The sequence below is a fragment of the Chiloscyllium plagiosum genome, unplaced genomic scaffold (assembly GCF_037043375.1).
Source record: "Chiloscyllium plagiosum isolate Xiang-an unplaced genomic scaffold, Cpla_swu_hap1 HiC_scaffold_28, whole genome shotgun sequence".
NCBI lineage: Eukaryota > Metazoa > Chordata > Chondrichthyes > Orectolobiformes > Hemiscylliidae > Chiloscyllium > Chiloscyllium plagiosum.
The window spans coordinates 48617799-48644710 of NW_028270166.1; the positions used below are offsets into that span (position 1 = coordinate 48617799).

General features: G+C 42.4%; 1 protein-coding gene across 3 annotated transcripts in view; it reads left to right on the top strand.

The window, feature by feature from the left end:
- Window positions 1-9509: 9509 nt before the first annotated feature.
- safb (scaffold attachment factor B) overlaps window positions 9510-26912 on the top strand; it is a 70737-nt gene continuing 53334 nt past the window's right edge. For all 3 annotated transcript variants that reach the window (XM_043720811.2, XM_043720813.2, XM_043720812.2), the window contains exons 1-3: window positions 9510-9705; window positions 13352-13439; window positions 13698-13759. In XM_043720811.2, the coding sequence (XP_043576746.2) occupies window positions 9544-9705; window positions 13352-13439; window positions 13698-13759 (312 nt within the window). In that variant the 5' untranslated portion in view covers window positions 9510-9543. The remainder of the gene's footprint in view (window positions 9706-13351; window positions 13440-13697; window positions 13760-26912) is intronic.

Below are 26912 nucleotides of genomic sequence, written 5' to 3' on the forward strand. Positions count from 1 at the left end.
GCAACAGTGAAGAAACAGCATTATACTTCCAAGTCAGCAATTTGGATGGGAACTTGCAGGTGGTGGTGTTCCCATGTACCTGCTGCCCTTGCCCATCTGGATGGTCGTTCATCATGGGTTTGATAGGTCCTGCCTAAAGAGTTTTGATGAAGGTCCGCATCTCATAGATGTTACACACTCCTGCTACTAAGAGGGACTGAATGTTTGTGGATGTGTTGCCATTCAAATGAGGCTGCTTTGTCCTGGATGGGTGTCAAGCTCTTGAGTATTGTTGAAGCTGCACTCATTCAGGAAAATGGAGAGTATTCACTCGAACTTCTGATTTGTGCCATGCAAATGATGGATAGACCTTGGTTAGTCATTGCCAAACTTATAAAACTTTACCATTTCAATTTCTGGTCATTAGTAAACTTCAGGATGTTGATGATGAGGAACTCAATGATGGTGATGCCATTGAATGTCAAAGGTGGATTGTTGGATTGTATTTTGTTGAAGATGGTCATTACTTGGAACGTGTGTAGCATGAATATATTTATGATTGTCAGCCCAAACCAAAGGTCTTGCTGCAATGTACATGGATTGCTTCAGTCTTTGAGGAGTCATGACTGGCTGCTGAGTATTGTGCAGTGATCAATGAATACCACCATTTCAGCTGTGATGTCAAGGGCAATCACTCGTGCCTCACCTCTGGAATTCAGCAGTTTTGACCATGTCTAAACCAAGGTTGTCAATGAAGTAAGAAGCTGAGTTACCCTGGTTGGGAAGCATTTATTGCCCACCCCTAGTTGCCTTTGCAAAGGTGGTCATGAGCTGCCTTCTTGAACCGCTGCAATTCATGTGCAACAAATAAACCCTACAAGTTAGGGAGGGAGTTACATGAGTGTAACTTGGTGACACTGAAGGAATAGCGGTATATTTCCACGTCAGGCTGGTGAGTGGTTTGAAGGGGAATTTGCTGGTGTTCCCATGTATTTGCTGTCCTTGTTCTTCTAGATGGAAGTGGTTGTGGGTTTGGAAGGTGCTATCTATGGAGCCTTGGTAAATTTCATCTGAATTGTTAAATTAATTGAAAGTATTCAGGAGATGTTGCACTGAAATGAATTTTTATGATTCAAGTTAAAGATCTACTGTTCATTTGAATACCTGTACTTGTAATTTTCCAAAAAGGATCACTTAAAGGATTTTGGCACTTTTTTTTGGTGAATACTTGAAAGTCAGATAGCTTCAACTAATTGCTTGGACTTGTTTACTGGAAGTTACGTGCCAACTTGGATGATGCCTAGGCCAATATCTCACCTGTCTTGGGAAACAGGGATGCTGGTAAAATTGTTATCTTTGATGCAGGTTCATCCTGCATTTGTCAGACATCATGGTGCAATGGCCCATAATTGGTCCTAGATATTTATCAATTGATTGCCTAACTCCTTGGGATGGATGGTCTCCCAGCTGTTGGTAAAGTGGCAGGATGACAAGTGTGAGGTGCTGCACTTTGGGAGATCAAATGTTAAGGAAAAATATACTGTTAATGACAGGACCCTGAACAGAGTGGGTGTACAGAGCAATCTTGGAATTCAAGTCTATAGCTCCCTGAAAGTGGCCACCAAGTAGGGTGGTAAATAGGGTGCCTTTATTGGTTGGGCATTGAGTACAAGAATCAGGATGTCATGACGCAATTTTATAAGATTTTGGTTAGGCCTTACTTACAGTATTATGTTCAGTTCTGGTCACCACATTACAGGAAGGATGTGGAGGCTTTGGCGAGAGTGCAGAAGAGGTTTAGCAGAATGCTGCCTGCATTAGAGGGTATGAACTGTAAGGTGAGGGTAGAAAAAGCAGTTGTTTTCTCTGGAGTGGTGGAGATTGAGGGAATACTTGATAAATGTCTATAAAATTATGAGGGTTGACAGAGCCTCCCCAGAGGTGAAATGCCTAATAATAAGGGACATGCTTTTGAGGTGGGGTGTAGTTTAAAGGAGATGCAAGGGCCAAGTTTTTACACAGGGAATGGTAGGTGTCTGAAACATGTTGCCAGATAGTGGAGACAGATACGATAGGGGGAACAACAGGCTGAAGTGCCTGTTCCTCTGCTGTTCTGTTCTGTTACATTTACTAAGACCAATCTTTTAGTCCAAAAGTTTTTTTTTAAACTGAATTGAAGTTCTTTAACTGCCACAATGGATTTCTGCAGAATCAAAGCTACAGAGTGCAATTCCACAGAGATTGCCAAAATGTTACAGGTGGGAACATTTTTACAACTCAGTCAGCTGACCTGAAGATTTATCTACTTTTAAGTCTGCCACAGCACTCAGAACTTCTCTGGCTATGTTAATTTATTTAAGTATATTACAGTCCTCCCTGATTTCTATACCCACATCTCTCTCAGTAGTGAACATTGATACCAGGTATTTATTTAGAACCCTACCTACGTCCTCTTGCTCCACACAATTACCACTGTGATCTTTAATGGACCCTACTCTTTCCCTTGTTTTCTTTTTGTCATTAAAATACTTATAAAATAACGTAGGATTTTCCTTTATTGTACCTGCCATTTCATGCTCTCTTTTTTTGCTCTCCTAGTTTCCTTTTTAAGTTTTTCCTCGCACATTTCTGTACTCCTGTTGGACATTTGCTGTTTTGCACCCTCAGTATCTGATAGAAACCTCCCTTTTTCTTTATTCAATCCTGTATATCTCTCTCAAACAGAAACACACCATATGTGGTCTCATAGCATATGTGGAGAGAAAGCAGATTTAACATTTTGAGCCCAATGACCCATCTCAAAAAGATCTTGTACGCAAGGGAGCATCATTGGCACAGAGAACACTGAGTTTCACCACATGCAAGGGATTTCCGCAGGTGCACAGCATCATGACTGCATCTTTCTGGACATCGAGGCACTGAGCTTCAAAGCAGCGAGAATCATCAACGTTCACTCCCTTGACATCTGCGACCACAACAGCTTCCTCTACCTTGAGTGATCTCTTTCCTGTAGAATCTAACTGCAGAGTTTGGGTGCCATGATTCCTCTTCAACAGTTGAGGTAACCGTAGCACCCAAACTCTGCGGTTAGATTCTACAGGATATGGAACGTCTATTGAAGGCATGACTGTGACTCATTCCACTTTAGAAGCACCAGACAGAGCCACAAAGACAATACAAGTGAAGCCATCTTCTCATAAGGATAACCAGATCATTGTGCATCTGAAAATGCAGTTCCAGTACCTGAGGGAATCAGGTAGAGCCTGAGGGGTATGCTTATGTGATGGTTTGCTACAATCTCATGAACACAACCCTCCAAAGTTATGGACCTTAAACAGGGTGGTATCCTGGAATGACTTAAATGATCACAAAAAAAGGAGTGGAAGATGAGAGATGAGATAGTAGAGGAAGATGGAGCACAACAAGGTGCCTCAGCTGCATTAGGAGGTGACCAGATTCAAGGGTCTCTTCTTTCTGCCATAAACATCGAGAATCATTTGGCTGAACAATTGTGTTTCCAACTCATGGCCACACACACTGCTTCAGGGATGAATTTAAGAGGTCCTCATGCATGAATAACAAAAACTTAGTGTCTAAGTTCAGCCAGTAATTAGGAAGGCACATGGAATTTTGGCCTTTATTTCAAATCCCGATCAGCACGTGGGGTCCAATACAAAGTGTTCCCAATATTGTGTGATCCCAATTTTAATTCTGGAGGACAGCTAATGTAGTACCATTATTCAAGTAGGGCGGATGTGCTAATTTTTAGATAAATTCCCCCAGATTAGATTTGGTGCTAGGCAACGAGCCAGGCCACTGTCAGATCTCTTGGTGTGACAGCACTTCGGTGACAGTGACCACAACTGCCTCACTTTTACCATAACCATAGCGAGGGATAGCAATAGACAGCATGGGAAGGTACTTTATTGGGGAGGGGAAATTATACTGCTATTAGATGGGAGCTGTGGAGAATAAATTGGGAACAATTGTTCTACAGGAAATGCACAACAGAAATGCAGAGACTGTTTATGAAGCACTTGTTGCAAGTGCTGGATAACTTTGTCCCACTGAGACAGGCAAGGAATGGAAAGGTGAAGGAGCCTTGGATGATAAGGAGCTTCTTATCAAGAGGGAGACGGGAGCTTATTTAAGGTTGAGGAAGCAAGGATCTGGCACAGCTTTAGAGGATTACAGGGTAGCTAGGAAAGAACTCACAAATGGACTGAGGAGAGCCAGGAGAGGGCACGAAAAAGCCTTGGAGGGAAGGATTGGGGAGAACGCAAAGGCGTTCTGTGCTTACGTGAGGAATAAGAGAATGATCAGTTAGAGGGTAGGGTCGATCAGGGATAGTGAGGGAACGTGCCTGGAGTCTGAAGAGGTAGGGGAGAGCCTAAGTGAGTTTTTTGCTTAAGTATTCACTGGAGAGAGGGATCTTGTCGATAGCGAGAACACTGTGGACCAGGTTAATAGGTTTGAACAGATTGACATTAAGAAAGTGGATGTGCTGGAAATGCTGGGAAGCGTCAAGATAGATGTCCCCAGGAACGGACCAAGAATATCCAAGGTTACTACAAAAAGTGAGAAATGAGATTGCTGCACTTCTGGCGATGATCTTTGCATTCTCACTCTCCACAGGGGTAATACCAGAAGACTGGAGGGAGGTGAATGTTGTTCCTCTGTTCAAGAAAGGGAATAGGGAAATCCCCAGGAATTACAGACTAGTCAGTCTTACATCTGTGGTAAGCAAGGTACTGAAAAGGATTCTGAGAGATAGGATTTATGACTATTTGGAAAAACATAATTTGATTAAAAAGATAGTCAGTATGGCTTTGTGAGGGGCAGGTCATGCCTTACAAGCCTTATTGAGTCCTTTGAGGATGTGACGAGACAAGTTGACAAAGGTTGAGCAGTGGATATGTATATGGATTTCAGTAAGGGATTTGATAAGGTTCCCCATGGTAGGCTCATTCAGAAAGCTAGGAGTTATGGTATACAGGAAATTTGGCTGTCTGCATACAGAATTGGATGGCCGAAAGAAGACAGCGAGTGGTAGTGAATGAAAAGTATTCCACCTGGAGGTCGGTGACCAGTGGTGTCCCGCAGGGATCTGTTCTTGGGCTCTGCTCTTTGTAGTTTTTACAAATGACTTGGATGATGAAGTGGAAGGGTGGGTTAGTAAGTTTGCCGATGACACAAAGGTGAGTGGTGTTGTATATAGTGACCAGGGCAATTGCAGGCTACAACATGATGCAGAGCTGGGCTGAGAAGCAGCAGATGGAGTTCAACCTGCATAAATGTAAAGTGATTCATTTTGGAAGGTCGAATTTGAATGCTGAATAAAGGATTAAAGACTGGATTCTTTGCAGTGTGGAGGAACAGCATGATCTTGGGGTCCACGTACACAGATCCCTCAAAGTTGCCACCCAAGTTGTTAAAAAGGCGTATGGTGTTTTGGCTTTCAACAACAGGGGTATTGAGTTTACAAGCCACGAGGGCGGTCTATAAACATGCAGCTCCATAAAACTCTGGTTAGACCACCCTTGGAATATTGTTCTGGTCGCCTCATTATAAGAAGGATGTAGATACTTTAGAGAAGGTGCAGAGGAGATTTACCAGGATGCTGCTGCCTGGATTGGAGGGCATGCCTTATGAAGAGAGGTTGAGTGAGCTAGGGCTTTTCACACTGGAGAGAAGAAGGAAGAGAGGTGACTTGATAGAGGTGTACAAGGTAATGAGAGGCATGGATAGATTAAATAGCCAGAGACTTTTCCACAGAGCAGAAATGGCTGTAACAAGGGGTCATAATTTTAAAGTGATTGGAGGAAGGTATAGGGGAGATGTCAGAGGTAGGTTCTTTACACAGAGAGTGGTGGATGCATGGAATACACTTCCAGTGGTAATAGTAGAGTCAGAGACATTAGGGACACTTAAGGAATTGCTGGACAAGCACATGGATGGCAGTAAATTGAGAGGTGTGTAGGTTAGGTTGATCTTAGATTAAGAAGCAGCATCTGTGGAGAGAAAAATATTTTGGGTCCAGTGACCCTTCGGTGAGTTGGGGGAGGGGCAAATTACTATCTGTGTGGGGAGGAGGAGACAATCTTCAGAGTTTTGTAGAGATCTTAATTGGAGCCGACAAAACATTTTGCGACTACACTTTTGTCAGGAATATCAATGTACATGTTTATGGACACAATACGTTATCATGTAGATGAACATGCAATTCTGAACTGGAGTTCAAAGGCAGGGGGAGAGGACATTGGTCAGGCAGAGGGAAATTCCCCAGAGTGGAAATGATAACAGCCTAAGAGGCCGTTTTCTCCCATCTCCCCTCTTCCACACTCACCTTCCCACCCTTGATTTTCTCTTGGGTCCCAATCACCCCCTACCTCTCTTCATCTTCCCAAGCCCTCCTGATCTCTCCTCCTCCCTGACCCCTCTCTCCATCCTCTACTCCTCCCCCTCCTCTCTCCTCCCCCTCACCTCTTACCATTTCCTCTCATTCCCTCCCCTCAAACCTGCCATAGATTCACCTCCCCATTCCCATCCCAATCCCCTTTCCACCTTCCCTCACTCCTTCCCACAAACCATCCACCTCTCTTCGCCCCTCCCATCCCCACCCTTCTTCCTTCCTCCTTCACCCCCATACCCTTCTCCCATTCCCTCTCCTTTACCATCCCTCCCCGCCTTCTGTCCCCTCATCTCTAACCCCTTGCCAAAGTATACTCATATGCAGGTTGGAGTCCATTTCCTTGGCAGACCTGAAATGCTACCTTATCAAACTGTTATAGTAAGAAATTTGTTTTCTCCTGCTAATGTGTTAAGATAGATGCAGCCATTTGGTGTTCCTGCAGAATCATTACTTGCCTGTCATCAAGCAATTCCTTAGTCAGTCTGATTTTTGGGAGTTAATTCATTTGGGTCTTGCCCAGTTAAACATTATCAAAACCTGAGGATCTAGGTGAGATGCTCAGTGGAGGGTCAATGCATTTGATGGCCAAATGGCCTCCATCTTGTAAGGATTCTATAATTTTACTGTTGTCTGATTTTTTTTATACCTGCCAAATTGATTGAGTCTGACTCACTTGTTTTAGTCAAGGTAATAATTAATTCTCATTTCACTATCACCAAACCTGATACCAGAATTCACCAATCTCACTTGGCTTTTGCAAACAGGAGAAAAGTTGGACAAGAATCATTGAGTTTGGACAGTTTTTGAAATTCTAACTACCTTTCAGTGCATCCAGAGGGCTGACCTACATTATTTAAATATTCTTCCCAATTTATAAAATAAAATTCTGGGGTCCAGGTTTCTCACTTTTGGCACTTTTAACATATTTAATTCTGCGGCTCTCTTTTCTTTCTCCTCCTTTCAGCAAGGGGGTAGAGATGAGGGGACGGAAGGCATGGTAAAGGGGAGGGAATGAGAGAAGGGTACAGATGGGGAAGGGGGGAAGAGGGGAGGAGGGAAGGAAGAAGAGTGGGGATGGGAGGGTAAAGGGGACGAGGAGGGGAGGAGGCTGGTTTGAGGGTAGGAGTGGTGCATAGCGCTATGCGCTGGTGTAAGCAAACACAGCCTGTTTTTAAATCAATCTGTTCAGGCATGGTATGACACCTCCAAACAAGGCTTGAATCCAGACTCTTTGACCCAGAGTTAAGGACACTACCACTGTGCCACAAGGCTGGAACCTACAAGAGCACACTAAATAATATTTGCTTATAAGACACTTTAAAATCACAGATTTTCAAATCCCCAATTGGCATGACCTCTCGTTCCCTCTGTCATCTCCTCCAATCCCACAACCCTCTGAGATACCTTTGTTTGTCTAATTTAGGTCTCTTGTGCATTGCCAATTCTAACCGAAAAGCAGAAATGCAAATGCTGGAAACCAAATTGAAAACAGATACTGCTATAAATAGTCATCAAATTTGGCTGCATCTGTAGAAAGAGAAACAAAGTTAATATTTTAGGTCTAGGAGAAAGTGAGGACTGCTGGTGCTGGAGATCAGAGTTGAAAAGTGTGGCGCTGAGAAAGCACAGAAGGTCATGCAGCATCAGAGGAGCAGGAGAATCGACGTTTCGGGCATAAGCTCTTCAACAGGAATGTTTCAGGTCTGTTTATTTAATCAAAATCATGATTATAATTTTCCACCAATGGCTTTAGCTGGCGAGCCTCTCAACTCCCTTCTTAAACCTTGTTGCCTCTCTATTTTGCTTTCTTCCTTTTGGATACTCTTTAAAAGAGTACTGCTTAAATGAGAGGTGATGTCCTCATGATATTATCACTAGACTATTAATCCATAGACCTTGGTAATGGTCTGGGGACCCAGGTTGAAATGGGTCCCCAGACCCAGACCCGTGGTAGATGGTGGAATTTGAATTCAATGGAAATCTGGAATTAAGAGTCTAATGTTTCCATCTGGTTCACTAATGTTCTTGAGGGAAAGATCCTTATCTGGTCCGGTGTACACGTTGACCCAGACCCACAGCAATGTGGTTGACTCTTAACTGTCCTTGGAGATGGGCAATATATGCTCGGTTAGCCTGCGAAGACCTCATCCTGTGAATGATTTCTTTTAACAATCTACCTCTTTAACCAAGATTTTGATCATTTGACCTCATATCTCATAATATAGCATTGTCATTTTTTGTTTCATAATGCTCTGATTATATGCCCAGGGACATTTCATTATATTATAGTTGTTGTATAAATATATTTTGCAACAGTTCAAATCAACAAGGAAGCCTTGCAGTGGGGAGAGGGTTGCCGTGGTAACCTATGGGCAAATAAAGCAGCAATCCACCCTAATGCTTTGGGGACTGTTCTGAGATCTAAACAGGAGTCACGACAGTCTCGAAACAAAAACTGTTCTTCTCTCTGCACGGAAGCTGCCAAAGATTTTTAACATTTTCTATTTTTGTTAATTTTCTGGGAGCAGGGGTTCAATTACCAACACTGGTGAAATTTCAATTCAATAATCCTGAAGTACGAAGCTGATCTCAGTGGGTGTGCATCATGAACTTTTAATTAATTGTTAGAGAAGTCCACCTCGTGTCCTTTAGTGAAGACAATCTGCCTCCCTCACCCAGCCTGGTCTACATGTGACTTTACATGTGACTCCACATCCACAGCAATGCGGTTGAAGCGTATCCATATTCCGAAATTGCACAGAAAATTGATTTAGCTCAAGGGTTATTGGGATAAGTGATAAATGCTGATCTCCGCGCCGCTGAGGCGAATATGTGTAAAAGTTAAATTTAAATGTAAATGCGCTGCTCCCATTGGGATTTGCTGAAAACCACCGGCTGTGCACACGCGCAGTATCAGCACCCAGCGCCTGCGCACCCTCCGCGATGCCGGCACCCAGCGCCTGCGCACTCTCCGCGATGCCGGCACCCAGCGCCTGCGCACTCTCCGCGATGCCGGCACCCGCGCATGCGTTTTCCCGTTGTTGGGGAGGAGCTTTCCTCCCCTCCCCTCTCCCCGCCCCCCCCCCTCCTCTAGCTCGAGCTGCGCGGCGCCATTTTGTCCAGTTGCTGTGTGGCGGTCGGATCGTGTGGTTATGGCGGCGGAGAGCGCGGCAGTGGCGCAGGCGGCGGTTGCCGCCGACGAGGAACTGCGCAAGATCACCGACCTGCGGGTGGTGGATCTGAAAGCCGAGCTCAAGAAGAGAAATCTCGACACGAGCGGCAACAAGAGCGTGCTGGTGGATCGACTCCGGAAGGTGAGGAGGTTGTGGGGGTGGGGGGCATCGATCCCGCCGCCTTTCCAACGGCCAGGGCTCCAGGCTGAGCCCGCCTTGCAGGCCTCACGAGGGCCTACTGATGATCCTCTCATCTGGGCCGCACATCCCCGGCACTCGGTTTGTGGCTGTTCGCGGGCTCGCTTTAACCCGCAATTTCCTGACTAACTTTCTTGTTCGGAGTCCCCTTCTTCTGAAGCTTTTGTCTTTTATCGGTTTGTAAAAGACTGACGATAGTGCGGTCTCAAACTTGTGAGAATGTCCATCCATTCGTTGCTGTCTGCAGTCGTCCTTAGCTGCAGTTCTTCATAACGTGGCTTTGCTCAATTTTGGCCATAAAACCCAGCAGATTTTGTCCCTAACAATGCCACATTTTTCTTTTGGGTCATGGTTGTACTCCACCTCTTGATCTGAAAGACTGTAGATTCTCTCCTGGAGTTTAACGAAGTATAATTTGGTTGAGAGACCAACAAGCAGGACCTGAATTACATGACATTTGAGATCAATGTACGAATTCGTTGGTAACTAGTAACAACATGATGCTTAAAGTGATTGCTTACGTTAAGAAAATTGTGAACAACGGTTGTCCGATTATAAACTATTTGGATTAACTAACCAAACTGGATGTTCTTTCTAATTTCCACAGCATGACTTGCAAACTAGAAGGAATAGAGGTGGTAGTGCCGCATACTCGTGCAGAAGTCAAATTGGTGGCTCCAGCAAAGTACCAGGAATATATCAATGTTTGGGATTAAAATTAGATCAGGGATTTATACTGTTAACAGTTCTAGTGCTTCTCACATAATTGAAATTTCACATGTGAAAAATAAGTTTTTGTGAACTAAAAATTATCAATATAAATGCAAATCAATCCAAGACTGGAATACAGACAAACATCAGTTGTGGTAATGAAAACAATAACTGCTGGGGATCTCAGCAATTCAGGCAGAATCCAGGGAGCAAGAGCAAGTTATTGATAGCTTGCTCTCTTTATGGATGCTCTCTGACTCATTGTGAAGTCCTGCATTTCTTTTCAGTGCAGATTTCATCTGCAGCAATTTGCTCCAACAGTTGTGAAAGCTGCTGTTTAGTCTGAAGTATCTCCATTATGTGATTAATGCTATATTTTTTCAATTGTTGGAATCATAGTCATTCTCCTTATTGGGAATTATTTTTCTTAAGTTGCTGATTTGGGCAACATGCAAAGGTAATTTTCCATGGTGAAGTTGGGAGGGAAGAGATTTTAACTAACTAATGTGCTAACGTAAAGCAGGTTTTACAAACTAAATGCTAAATTTGCACCTGTGTATAAATTACACCGTGTAACTCATCTAAAGGTGCCTTACAAAAAGTTTGGTAAATTTCAGAATGTTTGGAGAGGTAGTGAGTGCATGGTAATACTTAGATCATAGAGATGTACAGCACAGAAACAGACCCTTTGGTCCAACTTGTCCATGCTGACCAGATATCCCAACCCAATCTAGACCCACCTGCCAGCACCTGGCCAATATCCTACCAATCCCTTTGCATTCATATACTCATTCAGATGTCATTTAAATGTTGTAATTGTGCCAGCCTCCACCACTTCCTCTGGCAGCTAATTTCTGCGTGAAAAAAATGACCCTTAGGTCTCTCTTATATCTTTCCCCTCTCACCCTAAACCTATGTCCTCTAGTCCTGGACTTCCCCACCTCAGGAAAATGACAACAGCCCTACCCTATTCAACCTCTCCCTATAGCTCAAATCCTCCGATCCTTGTAAATCTTTTCTGCACCCTTTCAAGTTTCACAACATCTTTCCAATAGGAAGGAGACCAGAATTGCGCACACTATTCCAACAGTGGCCTAACCAATGTCCTGTACAGCTGCAGCACGACCTCCCAACTTCTGTACTCAATACTCTGACAAATAAAGTAAAACATATCAAATGCCTTCTTCACTATCCTATCTACCTGCAATACCACTTTCAAGGAGCTATGCCCCTGCCCTCTAAGGTCTCTGTTCAGCAACATTCCCTCGGACCTTACCATTAAGTGTATAAATCCTGCTAATATTTGCTTCCCCAAAACGCAGCACCTCGCATTTATCTAAATTAAACTCCATCTGCCACTCCTCGTCCCATTGGTCCATCTGATGAAGATCCCATTGTAATCTGAGGTAACTTTCGCTGTCTACTACACCTCCAATTTTGGTGTCATCTGCAAACTTAATAACTATACCTTTTATGTTCACATCCAAATCATTTATGTAAATGACAAAAAGTAGAGCACCCAGCAGCAATCCTTGTGGCACTCCACTGGTCGCATGCCTCCAGTCTGAAAAACAACCCTCCACCATCACCCTCTGTCTTCTACCTTTGAGCCAGTTCTGTATCCGCATGGCTAGTTCTCCCTGTATTCCATGAGATCTAACCTTGCTAATCACTCTCCAATGGGGAACCTTGTCGAATGCCTTACTGAGGTTCATATAGATCATGTCTGCCACCTTGCACTCATCAATTCTCTTTGGTACTTCTCCAAGGAACTCAATCAGGTTTGTGAGATATGATTTCCCACACACAAAGCCATGTTGACACTCCCTAATCAGTCCTTGCCTTTCCAAATACATGTGCATCCTCTCCCTCAGGATTCCCTCCAACAACATCCCCACCACTGACATCAGGTTCACTGGACTATAGTTCCATGGCACCACATTAGCCAACCTCCAGTCTTCCGGCACCTCACTTGTGACTGTCGATGATACAATATGGCTCTATGACTAAATATCCCAGCAATCACTTCCCTAGCTTCCCACAGAGTTCTAAGGTACACCTGATCAGGTCATGGGGATTTATTCACTTTTATACATGTCAAGAAATCCAGCACTTCCTCGTGTAATATGGACATTTTTCAAGATGTCACCATCTATTTCCCTGCATTCTATATCTTCGATGTCCATTTCCACAGGAAACACTGATGCAAAATGCAAAGTATCTTCCCCCATCTGCTGTGGTTCCACACAAAGGCCACCTTGCTGATCCTTGAGAGGCCCTGTTCTCTCCCTAGTTACCCTTTTGTCCTTAATGTATTTGTAAATACCCTTTGGATTCACCTTAACCCTATTTGCCAAAGTTATCTCATGTCCCCTTTTTGCCCTCCTGATTTCCCTCTTAAGTATACTCCCACTGCCTTTATACTCTTCTAAGGATTCAATCAATCTATCTTGTCTATACCTGACATAAGCTTCCTTCTTTTTCTTAACAAAACCCTCAATTTCTTTAGTCATCCAGCATTCCCTATACCTACCAGCCTTTCCCTACTGAGGGAGTCTTCTGAAGGTGGGGTGATCAATTGGAATGCAGCAAGAAAGTTGATGAGTGTGGTCATTAAAGCTCTGCCACTAATGAAGTAGAGATTATGTTAACTTGCAAACAGACTTTCATAGTCCACATTATCCTGTTCCTCCATTTTACCATCTGGTAATATGTTTAAATAGAATTTCTCTAATTGCAATTTCAATAAACTCCTTGAACAGTTTAATTATTGAAACTCATCATAGAGATGTTTAATCTTTTTAAGTGTCATAGTTATAAAATTATTGTTGTAAATTTTATTTCCTTTACTCTTAATAATTGCGGTCTTTGCCTTCAGGCAATAGAAGATGAAGGTGGGAATCCTGATGAAATTCCAATTGCAGCTGATACTCCAGGACGGAAAGTACCAAAGCGAACAGGAAAAGGTAGTTTGTGTAGAAAATGCATATAGGATTTAGCAAGTGGAAAACTCAAAACTCTTCGTGACCATTTCTTTGTCTTACCCTACTGACTTAGCCATGAGCCAAAATTAAGCATCTCGTGTGTATTTCTGCACATTTCATCATGTTCCTAAACCAATTAACTGGTTCACCATGAGTAATTTTAAAGAAGACCAGTCCTGTGTGTACTCTATCTCTTAGTACAATGCATATCTTGAAGCTCATTTATACTCTCTTGGGTAGGTCGAAGAACAGAGGATGATGGAACCGATGATGGTCTGGAGGAAGATTCTGGAGATGGACAGGTTGGTAACTGGGCAAGATTGACTGCTCTAATTTAAAACTCCATCCTATATTCATTCTATTGAAGATAAAGATACTAATAGTTGAATGCGCAATCAAAGATATGATTACTCATACACAATTACAATAAAATTTGGCTGGTCTTCATAATTATGACGTTTTCAGAGTAATCTTGACAAGAGTCCATTATCGTGCATTGTCCACAAATGCGCATTAGGTACAACTAAATGACAGGTCAAAAATTATATAGATTGCATTCATTTCTTTATATGAAGAGGATGTATTGTAATCTGGCATGCTTGTTTTTATGGGCACTTAAAGGAATAAGTCCAGAATTTTTAAAAAAAACCTTAATTTAGTTAATATGGCAAAACACATTTTGGAATAGTGACACTCCATTGGTTAATCAAAGTCTCAATCTTTTGTAGTGTGGTTCTCAAAGTCAATTTTTGTATGCAGCAGGTATGAGGAAAAATAAGGTTTAAATTAGATATATCTGTGAAATACTGTTGATCTGGTATAGTAGAAGTACACTTTGATCTGTTTTGATAAAGTTCAACAAACATTTCTTCCAAGTTGCATATAAATATTCACCAGGGTCAACAATAGCTGTGGACTTCCTCTCAACTTTGTGCACTTAACTAAGTCATTTTTCTTCTGCCCTGATTCTTTGTATTGCCCCTGATTAAGTCAGTGTCTGTTTTTGCCATCAATTACTGTTTTCTTTGTTGCATTTGACCCTCTGGATGACATTGTTGCTTTTCTCCATTACATAATTTCTTGCTGTCAGCTTCTCTTGACTTGACACAGTGATATTCTTCTGAAGTCTTTAAAATCTGAAGAATTTCATACAAACTTAATGCACATAAATATTCAATTGGCATCCTGACCCATCAAAATCTGAAATGTTTCAGTCTATTAGAAATAATTGAGTTGCTGTAGATGTGTGCCAATAACCGCAATGCTTTTCAGATGAGAATTAGATTTTATTGTCATGTGTATGCAAGTACATAAGTACAGTGAAAATTGTACAATATCACTTTTTCTAGTGCCACCTTGGGTACAAAGGTACTTCAGTACAAAATGTAGCTACAAAGCAGAAAAATAAGGCAACAAAGTTAACCATTACAGCCCTCCTTCGTATCAAGTAGAATAATAAGGAAATAAAAGTTGTAAGTTCAACAGGCTTCGAGAACCAAAGTTGCAGAGAGCTCGCAATCTGCAAGGACTTGACCTCTTCTTTGGCCCACTGTCTGGGAGACCTCTGGCCAATCGTCAAAGTCCCAATCCAGGCCTCCAGCTGCTACCATGCCATGGAAACAATGAAGCTGCAGGTGCCAGGAAACTGGGGCTGCCTTCTCCACTGCAGATACTGGGGAGCCTCTCGTTGTCATGCAGTGGGCTTGCTCTCCTCCATGCTGCCCAACTTGCTGTCCAAAGAAAATAAGTAGGTTAATGTAAAAGAAAACTGTGAAAGAAGAGGGGGAAAAGTACTCTGTTGCCATCTTGCAATCTTTATTTACACGTCTTAATATTAGCAGCAAACTATTAACTTTTAGTTTAGTTATTGAACATATCTCCCATCATATAGAAAGTACAGATGTAAATCATTTGTGTGGATCAAAAACAAGTGCATTGGCTTTTTGTTCTATCAGGAGTAGTGACTTGTAATCACTTTAGAAATGGAGGGAATCTTGAATCCCATTTGCCATGTGGCTGATGCATTGGCCAGGATTGTCATAGAATGTAAACACCGTGGAAGTTATTTGACCCATTGAGTCTGCTGCACTATTAGATGAGATCATGGATCAACTTGAATGTACTGATGAACCTCATCTCTACAGACCTCTATTATCAAGAATTATGCAGATTCATTACCCTTTGAGAGAAGAAATGCCTCTTCAGTCTTGACTGGGTGGCCCACTTCACTCTGAGATCATACCCTCTAGTTTTAGATTCTTCCACAAAGGAAAAGTACCCCCCAGCATCTGCTCTGTCAAATCCGCTGAGAATCTTTGTTTACTAGCCCAACCTACTTGACCTCTCCTCACCAGAAGAAACTTCCCATAGTCCTGGGATTGATCTCAGTACCATTTCTAGTGTCATGTGCTAGTGAGCCCTGAAATAGAAGATTAAAGCAGGTGAATGCATAACTCTAGTTAGTACAGGAGAGAGGGTTTTAGATTCCTGGATCACTTTAACCATTTCTGGGGAAGGTGGGATCTCTACAAGCAAGATGATCTGCACCTGAACCAGAATGGGACTAACATGCTTGTGGGAGGGTTTGCTAGTGATTTTGGAGGGTTTAAGCTAGTTCTGCAGGAGCGCGGGTCACAGTCCATTGGTTCAGTAGTGACATGGCATAACTTAGAAACGAGTTGAGGTAGAGTGAGTTGAGCTGTGAGCTATCTTGAGAGAAAGGCAAATCTGGATGGCTTCTACTTTAATGCTCGGAGTATTCGAGATAAGGCAGATTCTGATGTTCCTATCACGAGACATATTTGAAGGAGGGACAGCTGACAACTTAACATTCTAGGGTATAGGATCTTAAAGCAGGGCAGGGAATATGCAAATGTCAGAGGCGTCGCATTATTATTTTAGGCAGTAAGGAGGGATGTTATCTTGAAGGGTGGTCAAATGAGGCTTTGCAGTTAGAGCTTAGGAAAAGGGGGCAGTCACACTGTTGGGAGTGTATTCTTGACTCCCAGACAGTCAGTGGGCAATTAAGTCAGTTCAGAGATGAGTAAAAATGGTATTTATATTCCGATAATCATAGTATAGACTGTTGAGATTTCTTGAAATGTGTATATAGGAGAACTTTGTAAATGTTCGGTGAAGTGCTGGACCTAATTCTGGAGAATGAAGCTTATCAGGTGTTCGAGGTGATAGAAACATAGAATTTTACAGTACAGAAGGATGCCGTTCAACCCATTGTGTCCATACTGGCTCCCAAAAGAGCTACCTGATTATAGTCCCATTCTACAGCCCTATCTTCATATCCTTATGAATTTATCACTTTCAAATGTGTATCTTGCTCTCTTTTGAATCATATGGAATCCGTCTCCTCTTTTTGCTCCTAGCTCTCTTGCTGACAGTCTTGAAATTGTGAGGTCTAGTTATTGACACACTAACTAGAAAAAACAGAATATCCTTTATAATGTCAAAATTGTTCACAATTTTGAACATCTCAGTAAGTGACATCTTAATCTTGTCTTCCTCAAGGAGAATAGTCCAACCTCTCTAATTTTTCCTTGCATCACAAATCCCTCATTCCTGGTATTATTCTAGTAAATCTCCATTGCACTCTACAGAGGTTTTATATCCCTCATTAAATAAGGTACGCAGAACTGATCTTCGTACTCCAAATGTGGTCTGACCAATGATTCGTAGAGGTGACAGGTCACTTTCTGCTTTTATATTCTGTGCCTGTATTTATAAACACAAGAATTCAATAAGCTGCCCTAACTGTTTCAGCTTTCCTGGCTACCTTCAGAGAATAATGCACTTGGTCCTCTACTCCCCTCAAAGTTGTACCATTGCAGCTGTGTTGTCTCTCCATGTTTCTTCGTCTAAAATGCATCATAGAACATAGAAGAATACAGCGCAGTACAGGCCCTTTGGCCCTCGATGTTGCGCCGATCCAAGCCCACCTAACCTATACTAACCCACTAATAGAACATAGAAGAATACAGCGCAGTACAGGCCCTTTGGCCCTCGATGTTGCGCCGATCCAAGCCCACCTAACCTATACTAACCCACTAATAGAACATAGAAGAATCTCTCTCACTTCTCTGAATTGAAATTTATCTGCAAGATCTGCCCATTTGGCCAACTTGCCAATGTTTTATGTCCTTGGAGAAGGACATGAAGGGTAGTGAGATTAGCATGGGGTATGCTAATATGCTAGAGCATTTTGACAGCAAGAAAGTAGTAGTGTTGGGTCTCTTGAAGAGCCATAAGCCATAACTCTCCGCTGCCCAATAACTCCAGGTTATTAAGAGGAGATTACTGGGGCCTTGACCAAGATCTTTTTATCCTCTCTAACCACTAGAGGGTTCCTGTCGTTCCTCCTTTCAAAAAGGGAAATAGGAATAATCCAGGAAATTATAGACTGGTGAGTGTCCCATTAGTGGTTGGGAAGCTAATGGAGAGGATTCTTAGGGGTAGGATTTACATACTTTTGGAATAGTATTGCCTAATTAGGGACAGTCAGCATGGCGTTGAGCCAGGCAGATATGTCTTGTTAGATTTGGAGGGGGAGGATGAGGCTAGGGCAGTGAATGCTGTATGCATGGATTTTAGTAAGATTTTCAACACCGTTCTTCATGGTAGGCTCATCAAAAAGAAGAAGATGCATGAGATCTGCGGGGTCTTGGCATTGTGGATTCAGAATTGGTTTACCTATAAGACAGGGCAGTAGTAGAAATGTTTTTCTGGCTGGATGCCTGTGACTGGTGATATTCCGCAGGGATCTGTACTGGGACCTCTGATTTATGTATGTGACTAGGATGAAAACTTAGATGGGTGGGTTAGTCCTTGTCCATAGCTTCCTGAAAGTGGCCACAAACGTAGGTGGTGCTGATGGCGTATGCCTGCTTGCCTTCAGGGCAAGGGCATTGGGTCCAAGAGTCAGGAAGTGAGATTGCAGCTTTATACTGCTTCATTTCGGCAGCACTTCCAGTATTCCATTCAATTCTGGTCACCACATTAAAGTAAGGGTGTAGAGGCTTTGGAGAGAGTGCAGAAGAGGTTTACCACGATACTGCTGAGATTGCAGTCTTTGAGCTGTAAAGCGAAGCTGGTCAAACTAGAGTTGATTTCTCTGGAGTGGCAGAGGCTGAGGGGACACCTGATGGAAATATATAAAATTGAGAAGCATAGATAGGGTTGGTAGTCAGAATCTTTTTCCCAGAGTTAAAATGTCGAATAGTAGAAGGAATGCATTTAAAATGAGGGGGAGATAAGTTCAAAGTAGGTGTGAGGAGCAAGTTTTTTTTTTATAAAGTGTTAGGTGCTGAAAACACACTGCAAGGATAGTGGTGGAGGCAAATACAATAGGCGCATTTAAAAGGCTTTTAGATAGGTACAAGAATATTCATGGAATGGAGGGATTTGGACCAAGAGTAAACAGAAGGGATTAATTTAATTTGGCATTATGTTCGGTACAACGTCATGGGCTGAAGGGTCTGTGTCTGAGCTGTTCTGTGTCCCTCTAAAGTCATTCGGCATCATCCTCGCAATCCCTCGCTTATTGTAATCAACAAATTGAGATATTGCCCTTAGCACTCATCTCCAAATTATTTACATATATCAGAAAAAGCAAGGGTCCCAGCATCAATCCCTGGACAACACTACTTGCAACTCCAATCTGAAAAATGCCCACCAATACCTAGTTTTTGATTTCCTGTATTTTAATTCACTTCTAATCCATGCTGCTAAGGTCCCATCAATCCTAAACATTTCTAATTTGCTTACCAACCTGCCATGTGGTTGTGTATCAAATGCTTTCTGAAAGTCCAAAAATACAGCATTCACAGTATTGTCTTCATTCACTACCTATCACCTTGTCAGAGAACTGACATTTGTCAAATGTGATCTGCCCTTGACTAAACCATGTTACACTCTCAAGTGTTAAATTCATTTTTCTCTTCAGTGTGTATTTACCTTATTGTAAAATGGCCTCTATCAGATTTCCCATTATCGATGTCAAGCTGACAGGTCTGTAGTTTCCTGGGTTGTCCTTTGCTTCTTTCTTGAACATTGGCATCATAATTTCGGTCCTCCCATCTCAAGGTGTTGTGTTTTGAGCCCTGGAAAATTTGTCACTGAATCTACAATTTGCTCCCTTACCCCTGTCAATCTAGGAAGCACTTCACCGGTCCTGGTGACTTCTCTACCTGTAGTGCTTTTTGAGCATCTTTTTATCAGCCACTTAGTTGCTCCACACCCACATTTTCAACAGGACCATTGTCAGCCTTTTCTAATTTAGTGAAGATAGAAGCAGAGTTCTAATTCAGGATCATTTGTTTCAGTGAGCAGCATGGTTGTTCTTTATGGGCATCATTTTATACTTTACTAATCATCTACTATTAATATATTTGAAACACATCTTTTTGCTTTAGCGCAGCCTGCCATTCTTTCCTCGTGCTGCCCCTTACCTTTCCTTATTCAAGCCTTTGCCTCTCTTGCATTTGAGGTAATCTTCTTGATTTCTATTGCTATTATTATTCTTAGATGCATCATGCACCTCCTTTTTCTTATTTTTCTCATTAATATCCTCAGTCATCTAGGATGCTCTACCTTTGGATACCTGTACTTATTTCTTATGTGTATCTGTCTATCTTGCACCTTATCTTTCAAAACTCTCCTATTTTTCATTTACTGTTATCCACTGAAATAATCAACCTGCTCCATTTCAACTTGAGAGTTGACTGATTTTTATCTTTTTCTAACTTAATATTGAACCTTATATTGTTATGATCACTATTTACCAAATGCTGCCCGATTCTGGAATGCTCCATGTGGCCTGCTTCATTTCCTGGGACCAGGTCCAGCACAGGTGCCTCCCTGGTAGGACTATCCCCTTTCACATTCCACGCTACATTTCTCAGAGTCTGCTCTGGAGTAATTGAAATAACCATCTGTCGCAGCCCTACCTGTTGTAGATTTCCATAGTCTACCTACAAATGCTCATTCTCCCCAATATTTTCGAGGTCTATAATAAATACCCAACAAGATCACTGCTTCCTCCTGTCATTCACCTCCAACCATATAGATTCTAATTCAGTAACTGCATCTCGTTTGAGGCCTTATAATATTGTGTTTGACCAAGACTGCTGCACCATCTCCTTTTACTCACCCTTTATCTACTAAAAATTTTATAACCCTGGATGTTAAGTGTCTAGTTCTCCTTAGCCACATTTCTGTCGTTGCTGCTGGAGACGAACCTTGATTATCTAAATTTCGGATTATTTGAACAAGATCACAAGGTCCCGATGCTTGGCTAAACTTTTATCTGGCATTCGATTATGAGAATACACTATTATAGGAAGGATGTGGAGGCATTGGAACGGGTGCAGAGGAGGTTTACCAGGATGTTGCCTGGTATGGAAGGAAAATCGTATGAGGAAAGACTGAGGCACTTGGGGCTGTTTTCACTAGAGAAAAGAAGGTTTAGGGGTGACTTGATTGAGGTGTACAAGATGATTAGGGGGTTAGATAGGGTAGACAGTATGGACCTTTTCCCGCGTATGGAGTTGGGTATTACAAGGGGGCATAGCTTTAAATTAAGGGGGGGTAGATATAGGACTGATGTTAGGGGTAGGTTCTTCACTCAGCGAGTCGTTAGTTCATGGAATGCCCTGCCAGTAACAGTGGTGGACTCTCCCTCTTTATGGGCATTTAAGAGGGCATTGGATAGGTATATGGAGGATAGTGGGTTAGTGTAGTTTAGGTGGGCTTGGATCGGCGCAACATCGAGGGCCCAAGGGCCTGTACTGCGCTGTATTCTTCTATGTTCTATGTTCTATTATCCAAACAAAATACTCCCTGCCCATGTCGTTTGGATAATTGAGCACTTCCAGCTTACAGTTCCCCAGTTTTGTTCAGTGTATTCCTTCCATTTGTGCACGCCCAATATACCCATATCTCTCTCTTGCCAATTGCAAGATGAACATTCCTTTGTTCACTGTCATCACTTAAGCATCCCCTCATTTCCTTTTTCTCATTTTCACATCATCTCCCTTTTGCCCTAAGTGGTACTTCCAATATTAGGCCCATCTGTCAAACCACCTCCCCATTTCTAGTTTATATCAATTACACTATTCACTCTCTCCTATTAATCCCATTTCTGCTCAGGTGAAGCCCATTTCTTTATGAACAAATTTATTTTTTCCGAACACTCCACATATCTAAACCCTCTCTTCTACACCATCCCTCAAGCCGTGCAGTTACCTCCCTGATCTACCTTTGCCTAAATGGTGAAGCTTGTGGCGCAAGTAGCGTTACTGAAAGTACAAAATTCAAGACGATTTTGTGAAGGTAATGGTTGAGTGGAGGATATGCAGGGCAATGAGGCTATGGGTTATGTTGAGTCTTGAGTTGCTAGATGTATTCAAAGCCTGTACCATTTAGCACAGTGACAGTGCCACACAACAATTGAAGGTTATTTTCAATGTGAAGTCTGGACAAGGACTGTGCGGTGGTCTGTCTTACTGATACCATCCTGTACAGATGTATCTGTAGCTGACAGGTTGTAAGAGTGAGGTCAATTTTATTTTTCCCTCTTGTTAGTTAATCTCCATAGCTATGTCGTTTAAGACCTGACCAGCTCGATCAATTGTACTGCTGTCAAGTCACTTTTTATGGTGAACAGTGAAATTACCCACCCAGAATACATTTGTGCCCTTACCATCCTTAGTGTTTCTCCTAGGTGTTGCTCAGCATAGATGGAGAGAGAGGCATAGAAGTCTAAAGTTACATGGGATTCAATTGTAAGGGGTGTAGGTCTGTGTTTCTGTGGCTGCAAGCAAGAGTCCAGGATGGTGTAGTAGGGTCCTAGATGTCTGAGTGGTTGTAGGATATTCTGGAGGGGGAGGGGGAGTAGGGAGCGGTCATAGTACATGCTGGTACTAACAACATAGCTTAATAAAAGGGATGAGGTTCTAAAAGCATAAAAGAGAGAACTAGGAAGAAATTGGAATATTGGACTTCAAATGTGGTAATCCCAGGATTACTACCAGTGCCACAAGCTAGTCACTGGAGGCCCACTGAAGATGTTACCTAGTAGGGTGATGAAACGTCTGGAAATGAACCTTCCAGCTCAGCAAGCAAACCTACATCCAGCTGCAAATCTTCTCAAGACTCACTATGAACACTTATCTGAAAAGATGGTTTCTGGGGGGGGTTTCCAGATTCGTGGGATATTATGACTGGTTCTGAGGGTGATAGGACCTGTACAGACTGGACGGGTTACACTTGGGCAGGAATGGGATTGGTTCCTTGGCAGGGGGATACCTGGTAGAGTGTTTGGGGAGGGTTTAAACTAGTGGGGTGTGGGAACCAGAGGTGTAGGGTAGTAAATGCAGAAATTGAGGGAAAGGTAGAAACCAAGACGAACAATAAGAACAAGGAAATGCTGCTGCAAAGACTGGTGAGAGTGGTCTGGAATGCATGTGTTTCAATGCCATAGGCCAAGTAGATGAATTCAAGCTTTGGTTAGTATCTGGAACTGTGACATTATTGTGATAAGAGACTTGGCTGAAAGAGGGATAGGACTGGCAGCTGAATATCCCAGGTTTTAGATGTTCCAGGTGTGATTGGGACATAAATGGAGTGAGGGAGCTGCATTACTGGTAAAGGAGTATTCACAGCTGTAATGAGGGAGGATATGTTAGAGGACTCGTGCAGTGAGGCAATATAGGTAGAACTCAGGAATAGGAAAAGTGAAGTCAGTGCTGGGTGTATACTACAGGCCTCCTCACAGCCAATGGGAGATAGAGGAGACAATATGTAGACAGATTTTGGAATGATGTACAATCAGCAGGGTTGCTGTGGTGGGTGATTTCAACTTTCCCTGTATGGCTGGGACTCCCTACATGCTAGGGGCTCAGATCGGGCAAAATTTGTAAGCACTATTCAGGAGAGCTTCTTGACACAACATATAAACAGTCAACCAGGGAAAGGGGTTATACTGGACCTGGTTTTGGGAAATGAGCTCAGCCAGGTGAGAGAAGAGGTTTCAATGGGGGATAATTTCATGAGTAGTGACCATAATACAAGTTTTAAGGTGCTCATGGGTGAGGGTGTTAAATGGGGGAAGGTGAGCTCCAACACTGAGGCAGGAACTGGAGAATTTTAATTGGAGGTGGCTGTTTGAGGGAAAATGTACATTGGATTATATGGGAGTATTTCAAATGGCAATTGAGAAGAGTTCAGGAGCAGCATGTTCTTGCGAGAGTGAAGCATAGGTATGGCTAGTTACATGAACCTTGGCCAACCAGGGATGTTTTGGTCTTTGCCAGGAAGAAAAACGATACAGTTAGGTGTATTAGGATGGGAACTGATGAACCCCTTGAAGTATATAAAGAAAGAACAAGAAATTAGGGCTAAAAGGGTCATTAAAAAGTTGTTAGCAAACAGGATTAAAGAGAATCCTAAGACTGTACATATATAAAAAAAACAAGAGATAGCCATTGAAAGGGTTTGTCCGCTCAACGACAAAAGAGGGAATCTGTGTGTAGAGGCCGGAGAGGTAGGAAAGATCTTAAACGAACTCATGTTGGTATTCACCAAAGCAAAGGACTTGGTGGAGGATGATCTCAGGGAAGGGATTGTCAAGTTTCTATGCCAAATTTCTATTAAAAAGGAAGAGGTTTTGTGCCTTAAAAATTATTAAGGTAGATACGTCCCCGGGTCATACTGGGATCTATCCCAGAAAATTGAGGGAGGCAAGAGACCAAATTGTTGGACCATTGACCAACCTCCTTATACCCTGTTTGGCCACAGGTGAGGTCCCAGAGGACTGGAGAATATTCAGTGTTGTCCCACTGTTTAAGAAGGCTAACAAGGATAATCCTGGAAATTACAGATCTGAGTGTCTCACAGTGGTAGGGAAATTATTAGAAAAGATTGTCAGGGACAAAATCTGTACGCATTTAGAAGCAAATAGACTTATTAACAACAGATAGCGTGGTTTGGTGCCAGGGCGATCATGCCTCACTAATTTGGTTGAGTTTTTTTTTGAGGTGACAAAGTTGATTGAGTCTTCAGTAAAGCCTTTGACAAGGTTCCTCATGGCAGACTCATACAAACGTTTAAGTAGCATGGTTTCAGGGGTGAACTGGCAAGATGAATACAGAACTGGTTAAGTCATAGGCAACGGGTAGCAGTGGAAGGATGCTTTTTTGAATGCAGGGCTGTGACTAGTGGTGTTCTGCAAGGATCAGTGTTGGGACCTCTGCTGTTCATGATGTTACCTAAATGATTTGGAGGAAAATGTGGTTGGCCTAATTAGTAAGTTTGTGGATGGTACAAAGGTTGGTGGAATTACAGATAGAGAGGATTGTCAGAGAATACAGCAGGATACCGATCAGTTGGAAGCATGGCCAGTAGAATGGCAGATGAGTTTAATCCAGACAAATGTGAGGTGATGCAATATGAAAGGTCAAGTACGGATGGAAGTTACGCAGCGACTGGCAGAACTCTCACTGAAGGTGGCAGCATGGATAAGTTTTTTAAAAAGGCACATGGCATGTGTGCCTTCATTGGAAGGGACATCGAGTGTAAGGATAGACAAGTTATGCGGCAGCTTTATAGATCTTGTGTTATGCCACGCTTAGAATATTGCTTGCATTTCTGGACACCACACTTCCAGGTTTCCTTGCCCATGTTTAACTTGAAATCACGCAACTTCATGAGATCCAGACTTGATATTGAGGACTCTCAGGGAAACACTCCTGACTGCATGCCACTGTGCCGCCACCTCTGGTTCTGTCCTGTCAGTAGGACGGGACATATCCAGGGACAATGATGGTGGTGTCTAGGACATTGTCTGTAAGGTATGATTATTAGGCTGTTGCTTGGCTAGTCTGTGAGACTGATGTCCTGATTTTGGCACTAGCCCCCAGATGTTCGTAAGGAGGCCATTGCACGTTCACTGTTGTCTTTTCCGATGTCTGGGTCAATGTCAGATGATCTGTCTGGTGTGTCATTTCATTGAGACTTTGTTGCAGTTGGTACAACCAAATATCTTGCTAGGCCATTTCAAAAGACAGTTGAGAACCAACCATATTGTTGAGTGTCTGGACTCATGTAGGTCAAACCAGGTGAGGATGGCAGATTTCCTTCTCTGAAAGAAATTAGTGAACCAGATGGGTTTTTCTGACAATCGATAATGATTTTGTGGTCATCAATAGATTCTTAATTGCAGATTATTTTTATTGAATTCAAATTCCACCATCTGCCGTGGTAAGATTTAAACCCGGGATCCCAGGACATTAGCTGAGTTTCAGGATTAACGTTTCAGCTGTAATACTACTAGACCATCGCCTCCCCTTACCATTCTGACCTGGAAATATATCACCGTTCCATCACTGTCGTTGGGTCAAAATCCTGGAATTCCTTCCCAGATGGCGTTGCAGGTCAATTTACAGCAGAGGGACTACAGCTATTCAAGAAACAACTCACTGTCACCTTCTCAAGGGTAACTAGGCACCAGCAATAAATGCTGGCCAACCAGCGACGCCCACATCCTAGAAATGAATTTTTTTTATCAAGTGGGTGACCATCTCTGGGATAGTGACCACAATTCAGTTAGATTTAGTATTATTATGGAAAAGGGCAAAGATAAATCAAAAGTAAAATGTTTAAACTGGGGGATGGTAAATTTTACAAAACTGAGAAGTGATTTGGCTAATGTGAACTGGACATGACTGCTAAGGTAAACCAATTGGAGACACTAAACGGTGAGATCCTTAGATCACAAAGCAGACATGTCCTCTCCAAAATCTGCCAAATCTAAACTCCTATGGTTGCCCAGAAAAATACAGGGAAGATTAAATGGAAGAAGAAAGTTTGCTAGTCATTAAAAAAAAACTCAACGCTGTGGATAGCGTAGAGGTAAAGTACAGGGATCAAGTAAAAGAAAACAAGGAAATCAAAGAGGCTATGAAAAAATACTAGCAAACAAGATAAAGGAAAACCCAAAGATATTTTACTAATGTAGAAAGAGCAAAAAGATGGATAAGGAAAAACTGAGACACATCAGAGATGAAGAAGGGAACTTGAGAAGATTTGGGGGGCAGATGTTTGCAGCTAAAGGGACAGTCTGAAATTGAGAAGCCTTCAAAAACGAGTATGTCCAGTAAGTATGTTCCTGTTGTGGTGAAAGGCAAAGCTTGTGCATGTAGGGAATGCTGGATGACTAGAGAAATTGAGGTTTTGGTCAAGAAGGAAGCATATATCAGATTAAAGCCACAGAAATCAGAGTGATTCCTTAGAAGAGTATAAAAGCAGTATGAATGTATTTAAGAGGGAAATCTCTAGGGCAGAAAGGGGACATGAGGTAGCTTTGGCATCTGTGCGCTATTAGTTAAACTTGCAAAGATAATCATTCAAGCTCATCATCATTTCCAAATTGCAACATACATTTATATG